The sequence below is a fragment of the Siniperca chuatsi genome, linkage group LG19 (assembly GCF_020085105.1).
Source record: "Siniperca chuatsi isolate FFG_IHB_CAS linkage group LG19, ASM2008510v1, whole genome shotgun sequence".
Classification (NCBI taxonomy): domain Eukaryota; kingdom Metazoa; phylum Chordata; class Actinopteri; order Centrarchiformes; family Sinipercidae; genus Siniperca; species Siniperca chuatsi.
The window spans coordinates 10,919,686-10,937,954 of NC_058060.1; the positions used below are offsets into that span (position 1 = coordinate 10,919,686).

At 40.6% G+C, this 18,269-nt stretch overlaps 2 protein-coding genes across 2 annotated transcripts in view; one reads left to right on the forward strand and one right to left on the reverse strand.

The window, feature by feature from the left end:
- Positions 1 to 6,274: 6,274 nt before the first annotated feature.
- On the reverse strand, positions 6,275 to 14,303 carry slc35b3 (solute carrier family 35 member B3). The gene is made up of 10 exons (XM_044177207.1): positions 14,062 to 14,303; positions 13,089 to 13,325; positions 12,847 to 12,968; positions 12,427 to 12,581; positions 10,722 to 10,829; positions 10,342 to 10,439; positions 9,188 to 9,280; positions 8,747 to 8,858; positions 8,420 to 8,489; positions 6,275 to 7,330 (listed from the first exon to the last, which is right to left on the reverse strand). Exons 2-10 carry the CDS (start codon positions 13,302 to 13,304, stop codon positions 7,180 to 7,182), a joined length of 1,125 nt encoding a protein of 374 aa, XP_044033142.1. The 5' UTR covers positions 13,305 to 13,325; positions 14,062 to 14,303; the 3' UTR covers positions 6,275 to 7,179.
- A 2,643-nt stretch (positions 14,304 to 16,946) lies between these two features.
- Positions 16,947 to 18,269, forward strand: part of LOC122867079 — a 146,998-nt gene continuing 145,675 nt past the window's right edge. The window contains exons 1-2 of the mRNA XM_044177447.1: positions 16,947 to 17,087; positions 17,992 to 18,095. Of these exons, the coding sequence (XP_044033382.1) occupies positions 17,039 to 17,087; positions 17,992 to 18,095 (153 nt within the window). The 5' untranslated portion in view covers positions 16,947 to 17,038. The remainder of the gene's footprint in view (positions 17,088 to 17,991; positions 18,096 to 18,269) is intronic.

Below are 18,269 nucleotides of genomic sequence, written 5' to 3' on the forward strand. Positions count from 1 at the left end.
GTTCCCTATGGAGATCAATAAGCTACCATGGTTTTAGGTATGCATTTTTATTGTTCAGACTCCTACAGTGTCCTTGATCCTCAACTGAAACAAAGTAATGGTGGCATGAGAAGATTTTCTGCTCAGAGCTGAACGAAGAGACTTCAAACTGTGATCATAGACCATTCGTATACCATGAAGTATATGGTAGTCCTAAATTCCAGCTCCTCAGTGGATTTGCTGCTTTTTTTATCTTACTGATTGTGATAGTAAGATGTGAATATCTTTGGATTTTGGACTGTTGATCAAGAAAAACCAGCAATTTGATATGTGTCGTCTGGGGCTTTGGAAAATTGTGATGGTCGTCACTATTTTCTGACATTTTGTAGACCAAACGATAATTAATTGAGAAAAAAAGAGATTAATCGATAATGAAAATAATTGCTAGTTGCAGTCCTAACGTAGACTCTATGTCATGGACTAATACTGTGCTCCCTATGCTAATTCCAGTTCTGGCCAAATGTGACTTTTATATTGTATAATAATTTGATATTAAACATTGTGCAATCATGGAGTACATCTGTCTTTGTATAACAATGTTAGTAACAAGGCTGAAACAAAACACACTTTAACAATGTGTCATACTTCATTGTTTCCCATTGTGGAGATAGATTACTGTTTTACACTCTTGTTATCATTTTAACATGCAGCATGCCAGCTATTCACACACCTGCTGACATAAGCTGACATTTCTTCTATCCTTTGGTCATTTCTCTCATTCTCAGTGTCCATGTGGCTCTGCTTCTCTCTTTGTGTTCCTACCATGTAGTGAAGAAGGCCTGCCGTTTCACTTTGCGGTGGAGGTCTCTTCTCCCCCCCACCGGACCACTGTCAATGGGAATCTCCTTCAAACCCCTGCTGCTGCCTGGCCTGGCATCGCCTCACGCTGCCTCCGCACATATGCATGTCATGTGGTGTCAGCGCCAAGGTGTACTCTGACGTTATGGGGCCTGATGGTAGCATATTCCCTGCTGATAGCGATGATTGCCACGCTCAGGTATAGCTGAGTGTGTGTGTGTGCGCCCTCTGAGCCCGCCCTTCACGTCATGGGTCTATGCCCGAGCTGACTGGTTAGCCCCTGCACCTACGTGAGTCCGTAGTGAGGATTCAACATGGCAGCTGCATGTGGATGCCGACCCTCCTCCCCTGTTCTCTATGCTCTATTTCACCTGGTTCTCTATCCTCTTGCCCCCGTTTCTTCCCATTTTTCCATGTGGCTGAGCTTGGAATAGAAGGGGTGACTCACACACTATAGCTAGTATACAGACGATCAGTGCTCCGCTGCTCTATTTTGCATCCCCCAGTTCAATTTAAATGAGTGGCTGGTGGGAAGGGATACAAAATGGGATCTACCAGATAATTTCAGTGCAAATGCTGTGTTATGGCTTCATTTTCTCTTCCATTTCTTTTACTGCCAAGACCACAACAGACATCATCGACTTGCTCGTCTCATTCTTGATTTTTTAAGTTTTCAAAACATTAACAAAATAAGAGATAAGATAAGATGTAAAAACCATTAGTGAAGATACATTAAATCTACAAAACACATTCAGATTTGGCCTTGGATGAGTTTTTCCACTTGTATTAAAAACAGCGCTGAGTAATATTCAAGTTAGCTGTGATTTAATATGACATTTAGTAGATTTTCCTCTAGCACACAACGCAGACCAGGTAGTACCCATGGGAATCTTTTCTCCTGGTACACAGTTAACATTCCGCATTTGTCCGGCACTCTGTAATTTATTGGATCTCATCTGTCCAGGCTTTGATTTATATATTGATTTGAAAAATAAATAAAAGTGATAGGAACCTGCATTGGGTGTAATGATGGACTGTGTCGACATGCAGGAGTAGGGATATGAAACATTGGGAGGAAATTAGATATTATGCCCCCAAGACAACTGCAGCCAGCAGCACATTCATTATTGGCTGGATATTTATTATTAAGAATTTCTCTTCATGAGTGACTGCAGAGGAATATTTCGGCCTCGCTCAAGCTACCAAAATGGTGTGTGTGTGAGGGTGTGTGTGTCTGTACAGTATCTATATGTGTTGGCACAAATGTTTGCTGCCATGTTGTCAGTGGATGCTGACAAGCCGAATACAAGAAGATTTGGTTTGTCATGTGTTAGACTCTTTATAGTACACACACACACACACACACACACACACACACACACACACACACACACACACACACACACACACACACATTGCTGTACAAGCTCCTCAGGTGAACCTGAAAAATACATGCAGTACATGTAAGCCCTGATTTTTTGGTTATATAATGCACAATCACACCCTCCAACTCCGTATTTCAACCTGGCAGGACCACATTCATGGAAACAGTGGGACAGAAAAACACTAGACAGCTGTTAAACACCAAAACTCCTTGCCAGGACTTCCACCACCGCTCTGCACCAGTTTTAATCACAGCACAGTGAATTTTAAACAGCAGTATAGAGAAGGGCTGCTGTCCAAGCCTCCAGAATTTTTATTTCATTTTTTTCCCCTCCCACCTCTCTGCTCTAATCCACTTCAATTATGTTTCCTCCCATTTCTCCTGATCACTTTACAGCTCAGCAGCACCTGTGCTAATTGTAGTGGTGATGATCGCTGATATGTTTTGCATTCTTAAAGGAGTTTGAGAGGGAAACGACAGATAAACATCTAGCCCCGGGGCCTTTGGAAAGCGTGGCTCAGCCTAGCAGATGGCCATCATATTATATGAGGAGAGCTTCTCGCAGAGGCTGGGGTACGGGTGGGTGGGGTGTAATGAGTCTGAGGTAGGAGGAGGAGGAAGAGGTGGGGAGGGGGCTGATGTGGAGAGGAAAGGAAGGAAGGAAAGGAGGTGAGATGGAATGAAGGAAAGAAAAAAGAGATAGAAAGAATGAATCCATGTGTATGGAAAATGGACAGGGAAAGAAGGAGGAAAGGAAGGATGTAAAAATGAGGATTAGGAGGAAAAGACATTAGTACTTTACCCATGGCAATATTTTTAATAGTTCTTTAGTAGTTTGACATTTTGGGAAATACATTTTAGGGAAATAGGCATATTTGTTTTCTTGTCAAGAGTTAGATGAGAAGATTGTTACCACTCTCATGTCTTTATGGTAAATATGAATGTACTGCCAGCAGCTGGTTAGCTTAGCTTAGCATAAGGACTGGAAACAAGGGGAACCAGCTAGCCAGGTTCTGTACAAAGGTGACAAAATAGGCCTACCAGCACCTCGAGAGCTCACTTATTAAGACGTTTTATCTCGTTTGTTTAAGCAATACAAATACCGAAGTGTAAAAACAACACATGGTTGCCTGGTAACCTCATGGTAAAGACTAGACAACTCCAGGAAGTTACTGCGCCCAGCAAAAAAGATAGTTACCTAACCTCCTGTAAAACTACAACTTAGCTTAAAGACTTGAGGCAGGGGGAAGCAGCTATTTCTTAAAAACCTGAAGAAAATTCACGAAAAATATAAGTGAATCTCAACTCATTCAAATACTGACAACTGCATTTAATCATACAACTGACTATATTCAAGTTTGGGATTCCACATAAATCTCCACATAAATGTTTTTTGGGTGTGTACCTCCTATTTAGCCAAGGACAACAAGGACTGTGTATGTGAGAGAGCAGGTGTGTGTGTACATGGTGCATATTCTTCACCTAGCCACCTTGCTGCCCTCGCTGAACCAATTGCACCCATAATGAATGTGCTGCCAGCCCTCCCTGCTTTGGCTATCCGAGGTCGGACCACATATTATATTGCAGCCTATTTGCTGGGATGATGAGCTCCGGACACCTCCCATTATTTATTAGGACAGGCCGCAGCCATGTGAGAGCAGAGGTTGGATGGCCTAGGTTACCAGGTGTGTGTGATGGGAAGTGGGGGGTTGGACGATGAGGAGGCAGAAGGAAAGGGAGAAAGAGAGAGAAAAAGGTAAAAGTAAAGACAAAAGAGTACTACTGCAAATGGAGGCCTATCTGAATTTATTTCAATATTTATGAATTGTGAATTAATTGACTTATTGATGAAACAGGACATACAATCATACAAGGAAACAAGTCCACACATTCACAAAAAAACGTTTGTCTAAAACAATAAACAACAGCTGACGTCAGTGGATGGCAAATTCCTGTGTGGTTTTGAAAAATGGTCCAAATCCTCAGCGTTCTAACAGGGGTCAGCCTGCTTTGTTAGGTGTGCTCTCCTGGTGCTAAAAGACAAATGATGTACTTTGCCTTGGGTCAACTGGGCTTTCCCATCCCATAATGACCTTTCATGGAGCTGGAAGAGAACAGCAGTTCCCATAGCGATGAAGCAGTACTGTACGCTGCACATCAAAGGTGTATATAATGGCAAACTAATGTTTTAACACTGCAACATGACCTCTCAACCTCTAATGGACTGTTTCACTGTTCATCAATCATATAAAAAGTAGTTTAGCAAGGAGCTGTATGTCATAAAAAAGGCCTCTTGAAGAAAGCCTTTTTCCATTTCGTGCTTGTGTGAAACCTTAATCTGCAGCCAAACAAGAATGTATCCAAAGTCATTTTCTGTTTTCAATTGAGTTACAAAAAACTTAGCAGCTCTCAGTGTGTGTGTGTGTATACTGCTATACTGCCAAAGGTTCGCTGGAGGAGAGACGATCTTTGTCAGTTTGTCATCAGACACAAGCTGCCAAATTTTATGAAATAGCAAATTACTAATTGGCCCAGCGTTAGGTTTCCCGCCTGGAAGTGAGACTGTAATATCTGGGCCTTTATTAGGATCACAGAGAGAACCACACTCAGCTGTCTCCTGCTGAGCTGGCAAGTCTCTGTCATTTCACACCATGCTATGGCAGTAACACTCACACACACACAGACACACGCGTAAAGCGAACATCAAGGACAAAAAACTTCTCAAACATTTCCAATTTATTCCTAGCCTACTTAAATATTTCCTTGATGAGGCCTTTTGGATTTGCAATCAATAAAAAAAAGTGTATCAGATTTTTAGTACTGGACATGTGAAGTGATGTAATATAACACTTTATTGACCTTGTAAGGAAATTCTCTTACCTGTATATCTTCACTGAGTGGTCAAAATGCATGGTCAGCAGACAGAACATCAGCGCTGGTTTCCTGCTCTAGGGAACTTTGACATGGAGGATCTGGGTCCAAGGTTGAAGGATGGTGTCTCTAATGACTTGGCAACCCTGCAGCTTATAAATCATTTATCTCAGGACAAGAATTTATTTATATTTTGTGGATATCTAGACTCATAATAAAACAGTGTTACAATGGATTTGACTGTGTATATGTCTTAGATTATCAGACCAAAATTAGAAACTTGTTTTTAAACTGTTGTATATTTACAACTATTATCAAGCTTTATGGATAAAGTAGTGAAAATACATAAAAGCAAATGTCCCATCGACACCAGTACCTGTCAGAACTGTATTGCACATCAAAATAGCTCTGCTGTTAAACTGGTGCAACTATATGATAAGCAGTGAACAGGACTGGACAAGCACAGATCTCTTGGGAAATGACTATCTATGCACTGGATCACATTTTCCACATTGAAACCAGATGCACAGTGATTTATACTGAAAGCAGGGATTCAGTGAAGATGGTTTATGCATGAAAGACAAAAAAATTCCAAGATTTACCATGCAACCACCTACTACTGTTACACAATAATGTGTTATTGGTAGAAACACTGTTGTTATTGAGGACACAATTTTAACCAAACTTAGTGTAAATCTCACCACAATATCCTTAAATGGCCCAACAGAGGAAACTGTAGTGTATTGCTGAATAACCAGGTGTGAGCTTCATCACATCATCATTTAGAGCGAATGGAGACATTCATGTGAATGACTGACACACACACACACACACACACACACACACACACACACACACACGCACACACGCACACACGCACACACGCACACACGCACACACGCACACACGCACACACACACACACACGCAGGATGGATCCAAATGAATAGGACAGCTGAAGCACAGTGAAGACTGATGTTTATTTTCTGTCTAGCAGTGCTATCTTTTTTTCAGGACTCCTAATCAAACATGCCTAAGGCCACTGGATGGATAAACACACACACACACACACAGTTTGGCAACATTTCAACTCTTCTCTCAAGCAGTGCAAGGGGGGAGAATAAGGGTTGGCTGATGAGACACACAGAACACACACACAGAACACACAGAGAAAACACTGGACTTGAAGAGAAACATCTCAGTTTGTTTTAATGTAAAAAGAATGGTAACCTTTCACCCAAACACATGGTTAGCAAATTATGGCAGTTTACATTTTTGATGTATTGATGTACACAGGAACAAATGTCTCCATATTCCCCAAAATGTCACCATATGATCACACAGATCCCACATTTTAGGGACTTCAGACTTAAAGCATGTTCAGATAGAAATGACCAACTATGAAAAAAGCCACTTTTATCAAGACAGTGATTATGTAAAACTAAGTTCTGTTTTGTCTTTCTGGCACATGCAGGTGCAAATATGCCGTTTTATCGATGTATATGTATTTTTTCTTTAAAGGTGGGGGACAAACATTAATTTCAGACATGACAGGTTAACATGTCGCTCTGTGCTCTTTTTCTTCCAACATTTCAGGTCCCCCAACCACTCAAAGGTTTAAGTGTACAAGTCATTTCCAGTGCAAAACTGTGCGATTTGGTTAGCCAAGGCGCTGGCTTCCCTTTAGAGAGTCCTAAAAGTCCTAAGTGTTGTCCTCCATGGTGGAAATGTTTCTGTGGGGCTCTGAAGCATTGCTTTAGAAGAGCCCACTAGCATTGATCCCCTTGTAAAAAATAGTTACAGTTCCTTTAGTTTGCTGAGAGTTTGAATAAGTTCTACACCAGTGGTGTACTGGTAGATAGAGACGGATACAGCGACTCTATCGCCCATCGTAGTTTAATTGTGTGCCAGCTGTTTCTGAGGCTGATTGGTGGTCAGACTCCGTATACCCATCCTTGGCTCAATGTTGGTGGTGATGAGGCTCGTAGCTCGGGCTTCAGCACATTGCCTGAAACAGGTGGGCCAACTCTATCTGAACAGACGTACAGTCTGCCAGTACAGGACTTCCGCTACACCTGTGGGTGCCTCCTATACATTTTGTGAGAGAAATCGGACTTTCTTTCCTGTCAGCAGCCAGTTCTTGAGGTCCTTGATGGAGGGAAGCTTCATTTTCTCTCTGTTTTTACTGTAAACATTCAAGAAGATGCCAAAGAGCACCAGAAGGCCACCCCAAATGTACCTGAGGAGGGAGAGACGGAAAGGTTAGATATCTTGTTGAAATGAAGTGCAAAACTGCAGATGCTAATTAATGCTAATGTAATTCTTGGATATAAAGTATAAAGTAGAGCAGGGTTCAACAAGATGGTCATGAAAAGACTTTCCAGTTTTATCTCAGATTTCCAAATTCCAGGGTACCCCGTGGATCTTATGACCACTAGTAGCGCTATAGAGCAATGTTTAAGAGTGGGTCCCTGTTTCTTTTGTTCTTGTACACACGCACTTGAGTACACGGGTGACCCAATACACACTCCTTGCAATCTGCAGGTCATGCGCACAGCAATGCGCCAGCAAAGGCAGTAAAGTAGAAGACGGCTAGAAAATAAACATAGATGTAAACAATGCAGGTTTCAAACTTTTCAAAAATATTATTGTTTGTGTATATATAAAGGAAATACACTCAACACATTTGTTAGATTTCTTTTAGATTTGTGAGATTGAGAAACTTGTTTACAAGAAAAGACAGACCAGTGACAAACGAATGGAAAAACCTAAATAAATGAGTCGAGTAACTTAACAAGTCAGATGCTATTATTGTACAGTTTTACAATAAAAAGGCAAATAAGCCAAATTTGGAGTTTGGTCAAACTAGCTGTTTACTGATAATACTGTACATATACTGATAATAAAATCTTTTGGTTTAAAAAGTGTAAACTGCAGCCATGAAAGGGACTGTGAGTTGAGCGATGGTGGAGGGCATACACCAGCTGGAGGGAGAATGAAGTTGGCCATGAAGATACACAAAAAGTTTTTTGTATTGTGTGCATGTGTGTGTGTGTATGCATGTCGAAAGTCATGATGCAGAAACAGAGCAGGAGAGGTACAGCAGAAAACGAGACCCTTTTGACAGCACAGAGGAGTTGGAGGGTGAGCAAGAGTGAAGGACAAGGAGGAAGAGCAGAGGAGTAGTCAAGGTCTGAAAATGGACTGAGGACATGAAAACCGGGGGCAGGGGAGCCAAATCAAGTTTTATTGGTCAAAGGAGAGGTCAGTGTAGAGTTACTTTAAACTAGAAGAAAACTGATCGAAGTCAGAAGGTGACGGTACTTACTGAAAAGTGAAAGGTTTTGCGAAGAACATGAAGGAAAGTACGATAGTCATGGCCTTTCGCCCGGTGGTCACTGCAAAGAAGTAAAACACATTTGTGGTTTTACTTAATTACAAATAAGAAACACACGTTCAACAGATGTAGCTTTCTATCATGTTCAAAGAGACATTTCGAGTCTAAAGCTGGGTATTATACTGTTAATTGTTCATCATTGTAATTGTGTTAAAAATAGATTATGACACAACTGTCTGTCTAAACTAAAATTACAAATCAATTACTAGTCAGGTTATCCCATAATGAAAAGAAGATTTGACAATCTGTCGCTCTGACCTGTCACTGCAACCAGGGCACCAAAGAGCTTGATCAAGGCCAGCACGAAGGAGATGCCAAAATAACCCGTAAGAGAGAAGCAGAATGCATAACCGTATGTCTTCACAGGATGCTGGGAGGGAAACAGAAACATTACTGAAAACTGTATCCTCCCGCTGCCGCAGTAACATCAGGACTTACAATAAAGTGCGTACTGTAAGCCATTAAATCATCTTATGAGTATATACACAGCCTAAAATAAAAAGCAGTGGCCTGTCGCAAGACATAAGATTATGATTATAATATATACATAAATAATGATTTGCATATCTTAAAAAGAAGAAGAGGCATCATGTCGATTATACATACATACAGTAAACAACCTCTATGATAATATCAGTCTGTGGGCAGCCACATAAAGTGCCAGGGGTATCTAGTCTTATTGTTTTAAGGTATACTCACCTCTGAGCAGAATGCCACTGCTGGCCCCAGCCCACCCACACAGAGCAGACCTGTCAGTATGTAGACAAAACCGATGGAGTACGAGTACAGCACCTGTCAACACAGCCCCGTGTGACCAGTCAGTGACATCACACATAATAAACATAGCAGTCTTCTTTTGATGACACAGTCAAGCAGAGCTACATATTCTGTACTCAACAAAACTAGTTGCCAACAGACTTACACTACCGTTTAAAGGTTTGGAATCACTTGGTGTTTTTATTCCTTCAATAATTTTATCAGATTAAAAACAGTATAATTCAGACACCAAATGAATTATTTACACTTGAAATAGTTTTGGCCCAAAAAGAAGAAGAATTAAATGATTAAAACTTCTATTTAGTCGATGTCCCCATAGTGTTGCATGACAAGGGAGAATACTGTTGTAACCCGCTCCAAAACTCTTCAATTTTTTTTAATTTCTTTTCCAGTCGAGAACGTAAGTGACCCTAGATTATTTTTGAACCACAACTGTGCTTGCAATTAGAAAACCGTTTTTCTTTGGGTCCTCTGCAGTCTACTCAGTGGTTAGATTGAGGTTTAAACTGTGATTTGTCAGTCCATAGTATGTTCAGGTGCTATTCTGATCTTGATGTTGATCTGATTCCAACAGAACTAACCCTAGACTAACCTACTATTTCTATTTTGAAGTTTTAAGAATAGCTTTGCTAAAGCAACATGTTAAGCCTGTTAATTCCAGCTTGTTAGAGGCATTATTGTGCACTTGACACAAACAGGAACCTGTTCCTATTTAAATCTGCACATATTTTAATGCTAAGCTTCCAAATTCTTTTATCAATGATGGCTGATTTCTGTTGCTCAGAGGTATCTTTGTCAGTCTATTTGAACCATTGTACAGCGTTTTGTTCTTCATGTACAAAATATTACCTTTTTTGCAAATCCTTTATACCAAATAACATCTATTTTTAAAGAAGATTTTCTACAACCTAAAAACATGAAAGACCATTCAGAAATATAGAGTAGCTCTCTCAGCTGATCTGACTGTACTGAATCAAGCTTTGTGGCAGGCAATTCCAAGCTTTTGAATGGTAGTGTATCTACTTTATTATGTACTTTATGTACGTCTACTTTTTTCAGTTAGATAAGCAGGGCACCATTTCAGAGTTGGAGCCATTATGGAGTTTCATGGCTTTCTCCTGCACGTTTCCAATGGCGGCGTCTGCACACAGTGCCAGGGAGATGAGGAGAACACCTGTATGCAACACACATATAAACACAAAAAAACTAAGAACATGGATATCTGAACACATGCTAAAATGATGTATTTTAGCTGACGCTGTACAGAGATAAGCTAGTGGGTTTGCACTTAGCAAAACACGTCTCCACGCTTCTTATGCATATGCAGTGCCACACGTACCTTTTAGTAAAGACAAACTGACAATGAGAGTATAGCATAAAGATGTGTGACTGCTTGTAGTATTACAGCATTTCTGTGAAGCCACTGGAATCTGCTGTTGGATCTAGAGGAAATTACCTGTGACGTTGAAGTTGGGCGCCACTGTACTGTCGGCTAGCGTAAACCAGATGAGTCCCAGACTCATGCAGAGAGCAGCAGACACATCAGCCAGATTATAGCGTTTACCTGGAACACAAACACATAGTACTGAATCATTTTGAACCTCTATCTGCAATTCCTCAAATCTCCTAAATCACATTTTGACTAACTTCACAAAAGGAAAACAAGGACTAACTTTTAGAGATTATACCAGCATGAAATCTAAACTGAAATGTATGCAACTGGTGAAACTTCCAAAACCTTTTACAACATCACAAACACAGAGAAACCAAACTGAGACATTGCGCAGGGAGAGTACTTCCCCTCGAGCACAGCTTGCAAAGAAATCTTCAAAAGATGACCCATCTCTTTTTAAATAAAAGAAGTTGACATTGGACTCAGGTAAAAATTTAACTAAAAGTTTTTACAATGGGCATTCTTGACAATTTGAAGTTTCTGAGGTTGTGCAATGCACCAAAAAAAAAAAAAGCTGTGTGAAAAAGCAAAAGTTGGGGAAAACAAAAAACAACAGGATGAAGGAGTCTTCCAAAAACAGGCTGACGGATAGATGCCTTGAGGTTGACAAGGGGACGCAGCATCAGGTTGGCCGTGGTCGGCTTTGATTCCCAGACTCGCCTTTGAAGGGCCTCACATCAGATGCAACCCCACACCCCTCCCTTCATCCATCCCCACCTCTCTCCCACTTTCTTTCCTCTTTGCATTCTAAGTGAACAAATTCTGTTTTCCACTCGACCCCTTGAGGGACCGTGGTCCTCACATCTACCCATCCAGAGAGAGTGAGAGAGAGAGAGAGAGAGAGAGAGAGTGTCGCAGGAAGGCAAAAAATACACAAAACCTGTCTAACGTTGAGGACGCAGAACCTTGAGAAGGCCGGTGTGAGGATGAAAGGACAGACAGAACCAAGAGCAGGGAGAAACAGCGAGTACAGCCGACTGGGCTCTGACAACCGAAAACAACAGACATAGATAAAAAGAAGGTATCGCATGTTGAAAGGTGGTCATCACTTCAAAGGAAACTTGTGCGATGACTGAAATGAGGTGTAAAATGTAAAGTCTACCTTTCCTGACTGATGACTATCGTTGAATCATTTTGAGTTCAATAAGCAAAACATGGAATTTTTTCTTTAAGTAATGATGCGACTACTTTCAGAGATTTCTTTATCTTCTGAATACAAATGCTGATAATTTTGTTTACTTTAGAGTTTTTAAATTCTGAGAGAAAAATCTAATTCCTGATGTTTTTGAACTGCTCAAGGCCCAATCCTTACCTTTTTGACCATAACAACTTGGGATAAATTCACATTTATAATTTAAGAGTGTGTCTTAATGATGAAAAAATCTATATAGGTGTGTTTGTCAACTGATCACAATAATATAATTGGTCTGAGGGTATACCAGAAAGCAGGAAAGGTAGACTTGAAAATCCTGACTTTGGTTAATCTAAACCATTGATTCAGGTTTAAGCTATTCCACGAAGCCAGCTCAGAGTTAACACTTGACAAGCCTTGTTTTAACAAGAAATATAATGGACAACTTCAAACCCCAGAATTAAGTTGTCAAATGTAAAGAAAAAAGCAACAACCACCAGCACAAGTAAATATGTAAACATGTAGTTGCATCTGTAAGGTCTGTGTGTAAAAACATATACAGTAGAAGCAGCTTACCTTGTATAAAAACTCCTCCAATCATGACTGGGATGAGTTTACAGCACTTGAAGATGACCTGTGTAGGGTAGTTCAAGTAGCCCAGAGAGGTATTGGACAAGCCCATAGTACCCACTGTTAGAAATGCTATGATCATATAGGTCTTCCCTGGTATCCTGGAAGACAGGAAAATATAAAGTAGGTGGGAAAAAAATTCGATGTTAAACTGGTGTGATGCTCCAGAAGATTTAACAAAAATTGGTCACCACCAATTCTTCCAAAAACATCTGCTAAAGATGGGGTATACATCTTACAGAAACACCGTCTTCAAATGTGAATTACAGTATCACAAAAAAAAACCCCTGTTACAAATGAGTGACAGTGACAAAGCTGAATAAACAAAAGAAGCGTACAGTCATCTGGGAGCAGGAGATTATTTACCTTCTGCGTTTGTCCTGTGTGAGCTGAAGCTCCACTAGCCCAAACATGGAGTAGAAGCCAAACTGGACCAGAGTGAGGTACCAACCAAAAGGCTTGAATCCTTCCACGGAAAATATCAACTCCTGGGTGGGAGGGACAAATAAAGAATCACAATGTAATGATAATGTGTGTGTGTGTGTGTGTGTGTGTGTGTGTGTGTGCTTGAAGGCATCTCTCAGATTGTGTCTTTCTTCCTGTGTTACCTGCAGGTATCCATAGATGAGGTAAAAGAGGAAGACTCCAGCCACACAGATGAAGAACTGTGTGGGGGAACTGAAGCTGCTGAGGTTGATTCCCAGGACCCTCAGCTCCTCCACAGACTTTATGTGGGGTGACATCACCTCCGTGGACGACGGGATGGAGATTGAAATGTTCTTCCGTGAACTGTTGTAGCCCACCAGGCCATATTTGGCACTCATTGTGTCTGTGGCTGCTGGAAGCTGTGGGAACATAAAGAGAGATTTAGGCAATAATCATATAGGACATCATTTTCTCCTGCTCAAGTGTCAAGCGCAGTCCGGAGCTTTCGTAGGAACAGAGAGCAAAAGCTCAAAGAGGCATTACATCATTCTTGTAGATTAGCAATGCAGATAGATATACCTTTATATACAGTACAGTAACTAACATAAAGAAACTCATGTGATATAACAAAGTGGATAAGGCTGAAAATAAAAGATGGATAGGACAAACTTAGCCCAGAGCTAAGCTTTCATCATTTGACAATAAAAAATAACCACAGTGAGAGTGTCGCCAAAAGTAAGACCTGTTCAACCTTCAAAAAAAAAAAAAAAAAAAACTTTGGAGACGGACGCACGGACCTTTTGAGCACCTACTTGCATTTATGCTCAGACTGCTGCTGCATCATAACAGTTATTACAGCTTATGTCATGTATTCCTCGCCTTTGTTAGGACATGTAAAACATTCATAAGCTGTTATATTGTTTTTCATTCTAAATTATGACTGTTGTTGTTGTTAGCTAGGCTACATGAAGTAGCCGGTTGCTAACGACTGAAGTAGAAGCTGTCATATAATTAGCTAACATAGATCAAGCATCTAAAGACAAGTAGTTATCCTAACAATTACTGTCACCTTATGAGAGGATTACTGTTAGCGCCTTATGTCATCCCTAACTGATTTCTCAGCAAACAAGCAAGCTACAGTAGCAAGTTTGTTACCTTCACCAACACTTCCGGGTTTTCTTTACGTTAACTTATCCTCTTCTTCAGAGGCGATGCCGGTGAAAATCATTTCCCTGGACATGCCGGCTTCATCTTTTACACATTTCGACCGTTTTCATATTATTCCCTTCCAATGACAAACATCCAAAAGACGTTGAGAGGCGTATTAGCCTGCTAAAAGCTGCCTGCACTTGCTGCAGTAACAGAAGCAGCCAACAACTTCCGCTCCACGCCGCTCCGACCTTTGAACTGTGATGCTATTGGTCTACATAGCCACGCGCTGTAGCAGGTGAATACCTTCACATTATCAGCCCGCTAAACAACTTATACTTAAATTCGGTCTTAAATATGTAAAACTATATTAGCCTGCGACATGAGCAGTTAAGTAGTACGTTCAGAAAATGAGTGCATGCTTTTAGTTAAAGTAAAACGGCACAGACTGCATGTTTTTACCTGTGTTGAAGAATCCATCTTGAGTTACACGGTGAGTTTGCTGCCTCCTCTCACCACCGCCGTGCACATGCAAGTTTTGGTAGTTTGTCCGGATTAGCATCATTGTTCCGTGCTGTGATAGGCTTCTTCAAGCATGTTTTTATTCCCGTAAAGACTTAAAGGACAATATCAATTTATGAATCATATTCTATTTGAGTGGTCCAGTTAATAATAAAAAAGGACCATTTAATGGACAGTCAAATTAATAAGACTTTCCAGAGCTTAAAAAAGAAGCCTGAGGACAACCTCCAGTGGTAGGAAGCAACTAACGTCAAGTACGTGTTCTCACATACTGTACTTCTACCGTATACTTTAATTCCACTACGTTTAAGAGGGACATTTTGTACTTTTTATTCCACTACTTTTTTTTGACAACTATAGTTTACAGATTAAGATTAGGCAAAAAAAAAGGATCAGTTTATAGATGCATTGTTATATTAAACTAACAAAATGTATATAATTAGCTCCCTCTCGACCAGCTACAACATAAAAATGCTGCTTACATGTTCATGCATCAGTAACAATAACCATATGTCTAAAATTATTAAATATTATTATTATTATTATTAAATATCGCTGACTGTGGCCATTATGCTGCATAATGAGTACTTTATGTTTGATACTTTAACTACATTTTGCTGCTAATAATTTTACTCAAGTACAATTTTTTGAATGCCAGACTTGTAATGGAGTAACACTGTGGTATTACTACATACTGCTCAGTAAAGAATCAGAGTACTTCTTGCACCCCTTAAAATGTCTTGGTGTGAAGTCAAAGAAATAATGGCAAATTGTAGAGAAGTTAAATTGAACAGCAAAATAATATTATGATTATCATGTTCCAGTATCATCTTAATATTGTGATTAGGTATACACTGTAGAGCAGCTTTATCCCTACACCTTCCCCTCCGGCCTCTACCTTGCCTCCTTCATCTCCTCCCTCCATATCATTCCCCCATTTCTTCCAGACTCCCTCTTCTTCCCTCTTTTCCTCTCTTTCTTTCTCATCAACTCTCTTCTTCCTTCTCCCCCTTGCAGTCATTTCCATATTCAGGTTGTCAAAAGTATTGATACTTAGGTACTTTTTTGATACCATGTGTTTAAAATGATACGATATCAGTTAATTGTAGTATTGAAAGTGTCGAAACTAAAAAAACAGTTCTACAATCAGATTTTCAAACCAAGGCTGCAGAGATGAAACAACGGGGAAGAAAATCAACTGGTCCTCAATATGTGTTCAGTGACTTTTTCTGTACCAGCACTGTGTGCAGGTTGTTTTTATACTAGTATTGTATCGAAGTTTAAAATTCTGGTATCATGACAACTTTAGCCCATATATGCTTTTCTCCCCCCTTTCCTCCACCTACATTTCTTTCAGTATTTCTCTCTAAATCCTCATTGCATTACTCCCTACTCCCGTCTTCTGTTCTGGCTCTGTCTCTCGGCCATCTCATATCCCTGTCTCTCTCTCTTTGGCTTCCCCAGCATATAAGACATGAAACTCTCTTTTGCCCCTTCATTCCTCTCCTCCCTCTTCTAGCCCTTCTTTCTCCCTGCTGTGCAATCTCAAATCCCTCCCTCTGCCCCGTCCTCTTTCCCCAGCCAGAGGTTAATACACTCCAGGATGGCATTATTTCCTCCCCGGCCCTCTGACAATATAAAAATTCAGAATGGACAGCTCAATCCCTCTTCCATCTCAGATTTGATTGTAATGGTATTGCCTCCTGTCCCTGGGAGGCCCCTGCTGCCTCGCCAACTCGGCCTTTATGACACTAAACGGCCAGGCTACAATTTTTCCATCTATTCAAAAAATTCTGTTAATAACTCATTTGGAATGAGACGTCTGCACTCCCTGGGCCGTCCGCGGCCAGGTCTCTCACCCCCCTGCTCATAGGGGTCACAATATACAGAAAAAGATGCAGGGCTGAATTGCAAATATAAAAGGTTAATTAATCTCTCTGAATTTACAGTCCCCCTCCCCCATTCCCCTTGCACTCCAATTGACAGTCCCAAAGAGACAAAAATGTCATATTTACAACCTCGCATGGAGAAAGTGCTCAGCAAGGCACAGCAGTAGAGCGCAGGCGCAGGCCTGTCCGACCACTTTCCCTTCTCCCCCGTCCAACTTTACAAGTGTACCCATTCATCATGCGTGATGGATTTATGTAATAAAACCCATTTCCTTTTCCCATACGATCCTATTAAATAATAAAATAATTATTTATTGATTATTCAAAAAGGTACATATGCGCGGGTAATGGCTTTGTACCACACCGCTGGACCTGCAATAAATAAAGCAGGCAGAGAGAAGGCTTGAGAGAGATGGAGAGGAATAAAGCAAAGAGAGAGAGAGGGAGAAATGAAGGGGAATGAAATGACTTTTGAACCAGTGAAATCTGGATCCAATATGGCCTCTTGCAGCGCAGATCAGGAAGGACATTATTCAATCTTCAGGAGGCTCATATGGGAGCACGACCTATGAATGGTTTTGATATACTATATGGACCATAGAAATGAAAATAGACAACTGGGTGAGTGTCCTGCACAGAGTTTGTGTCTCCGATTTTAACATTTGTTGAATTGACATTAGTCCTCCTTAAATCACAATATCTGTTTTTATGAAAATAAAATAAAGGATGATATACGTTTTTAAAGTTTTCTTTCAAACAAGGTTAAAAAATGTCTACTGATGAGATTTTGCACGATCAGCCAAGGCAATACATTTGGGAAGTATACACTGAACACCAGATAAAGCACATAATAAAAAGGTTTTAGCCATCACTCCACTCCATCTTCATTAAAACACATTTAAATTCGGGTTAGTGTAGAGGTGAGGCTGAGGAAATACTAACAGTGCCTATTTTAATCATTAACAGGCATCTAAATGTTTGTTTTGGAACTTTTTGTTACAGAACATGACTTCTTGGGGTTTAGTAAACTGTCCAACAAGGCCCTAGTGAGAACATGTCTGTTTTTTCTTCTTTAATCTCTTTTCCTAAAAGATACAGATCCACACATATAAACACCCACTCCCTTATAATGATCCTTCATATTATTTATTCAACATCAGTATCATAAAACGCCCCCTCTCCCCAGCAGTGGATCATTTCGAAAAGAGACACTTTAATGTTAGCCAGATATTACATTGAGGGCTTCTTAATAACCCATTTGTGTTTGGTTTTATCCTCGGCTAAAGTGCACTCGCTCTCCGTTGTCTTTTTCCTGGGCTTGTCTCAAGCCTCCTGCATGCTACGGAAAACAGATGCTATCTCGGCTATATTACTTCTCAAAGCACTCATATCCTCTCCCATGTTGTTTTCTTTGATCTGCTAGGCTTTCTGCTCTTACATTTTTCTTTCCCCCCTCGTCTCACGCCCTCCCCTCCTGCCCCACCCCTTCCTCATTTTCCCCTCCATCCTCTATCCTCTCTGCCAGTGACCAGAGAGCAGAGACAGACCAGCCAGACTAGTTCATGGTGGCTGTGGACGTTTGAAATTCAGCTCATCTGTTCTCCGTCATCAGAGGCCAAGGGGTGCACGGTGGGTCGGACCTCTTAGATTCTCCATTTAATATGCCTATACCATCAGAGGAGGGCTTCGTATCAGGGCTGAGGGTCAATCTACATTCAGTAAACAGTCCATTAAATTGAAAACAGGAACCCAAACTGCAGTTACCATACTAGCAGCTTCATAAGAACATTTTTTGTAAAGATT

Bases quoted from the DNA above. Each gene is read 5' to 3' on its own strand.
- slc35b3 (XM_044177207.1), bottom strand. From the start codon at position 13,304: ATGAGTGCCAAATATGGCCTGGTGGGCTACAACAGTTCACGGAAGAAC. The intron at 12,969-13,088 runs GTAACACAGGAA...CCTCCCACCCAG, and splicing joins TCATCTATGGATACCTGCAG to GAGTTGATATTTTCCGTGGA. The intron at 8,859-9,187 runs GTGAGTATACCT...TTTCCCTCCCAG, and splicing joins CAGTGGCATTCTGCTCAGAG to CATCCTGTGAAGACATACGG.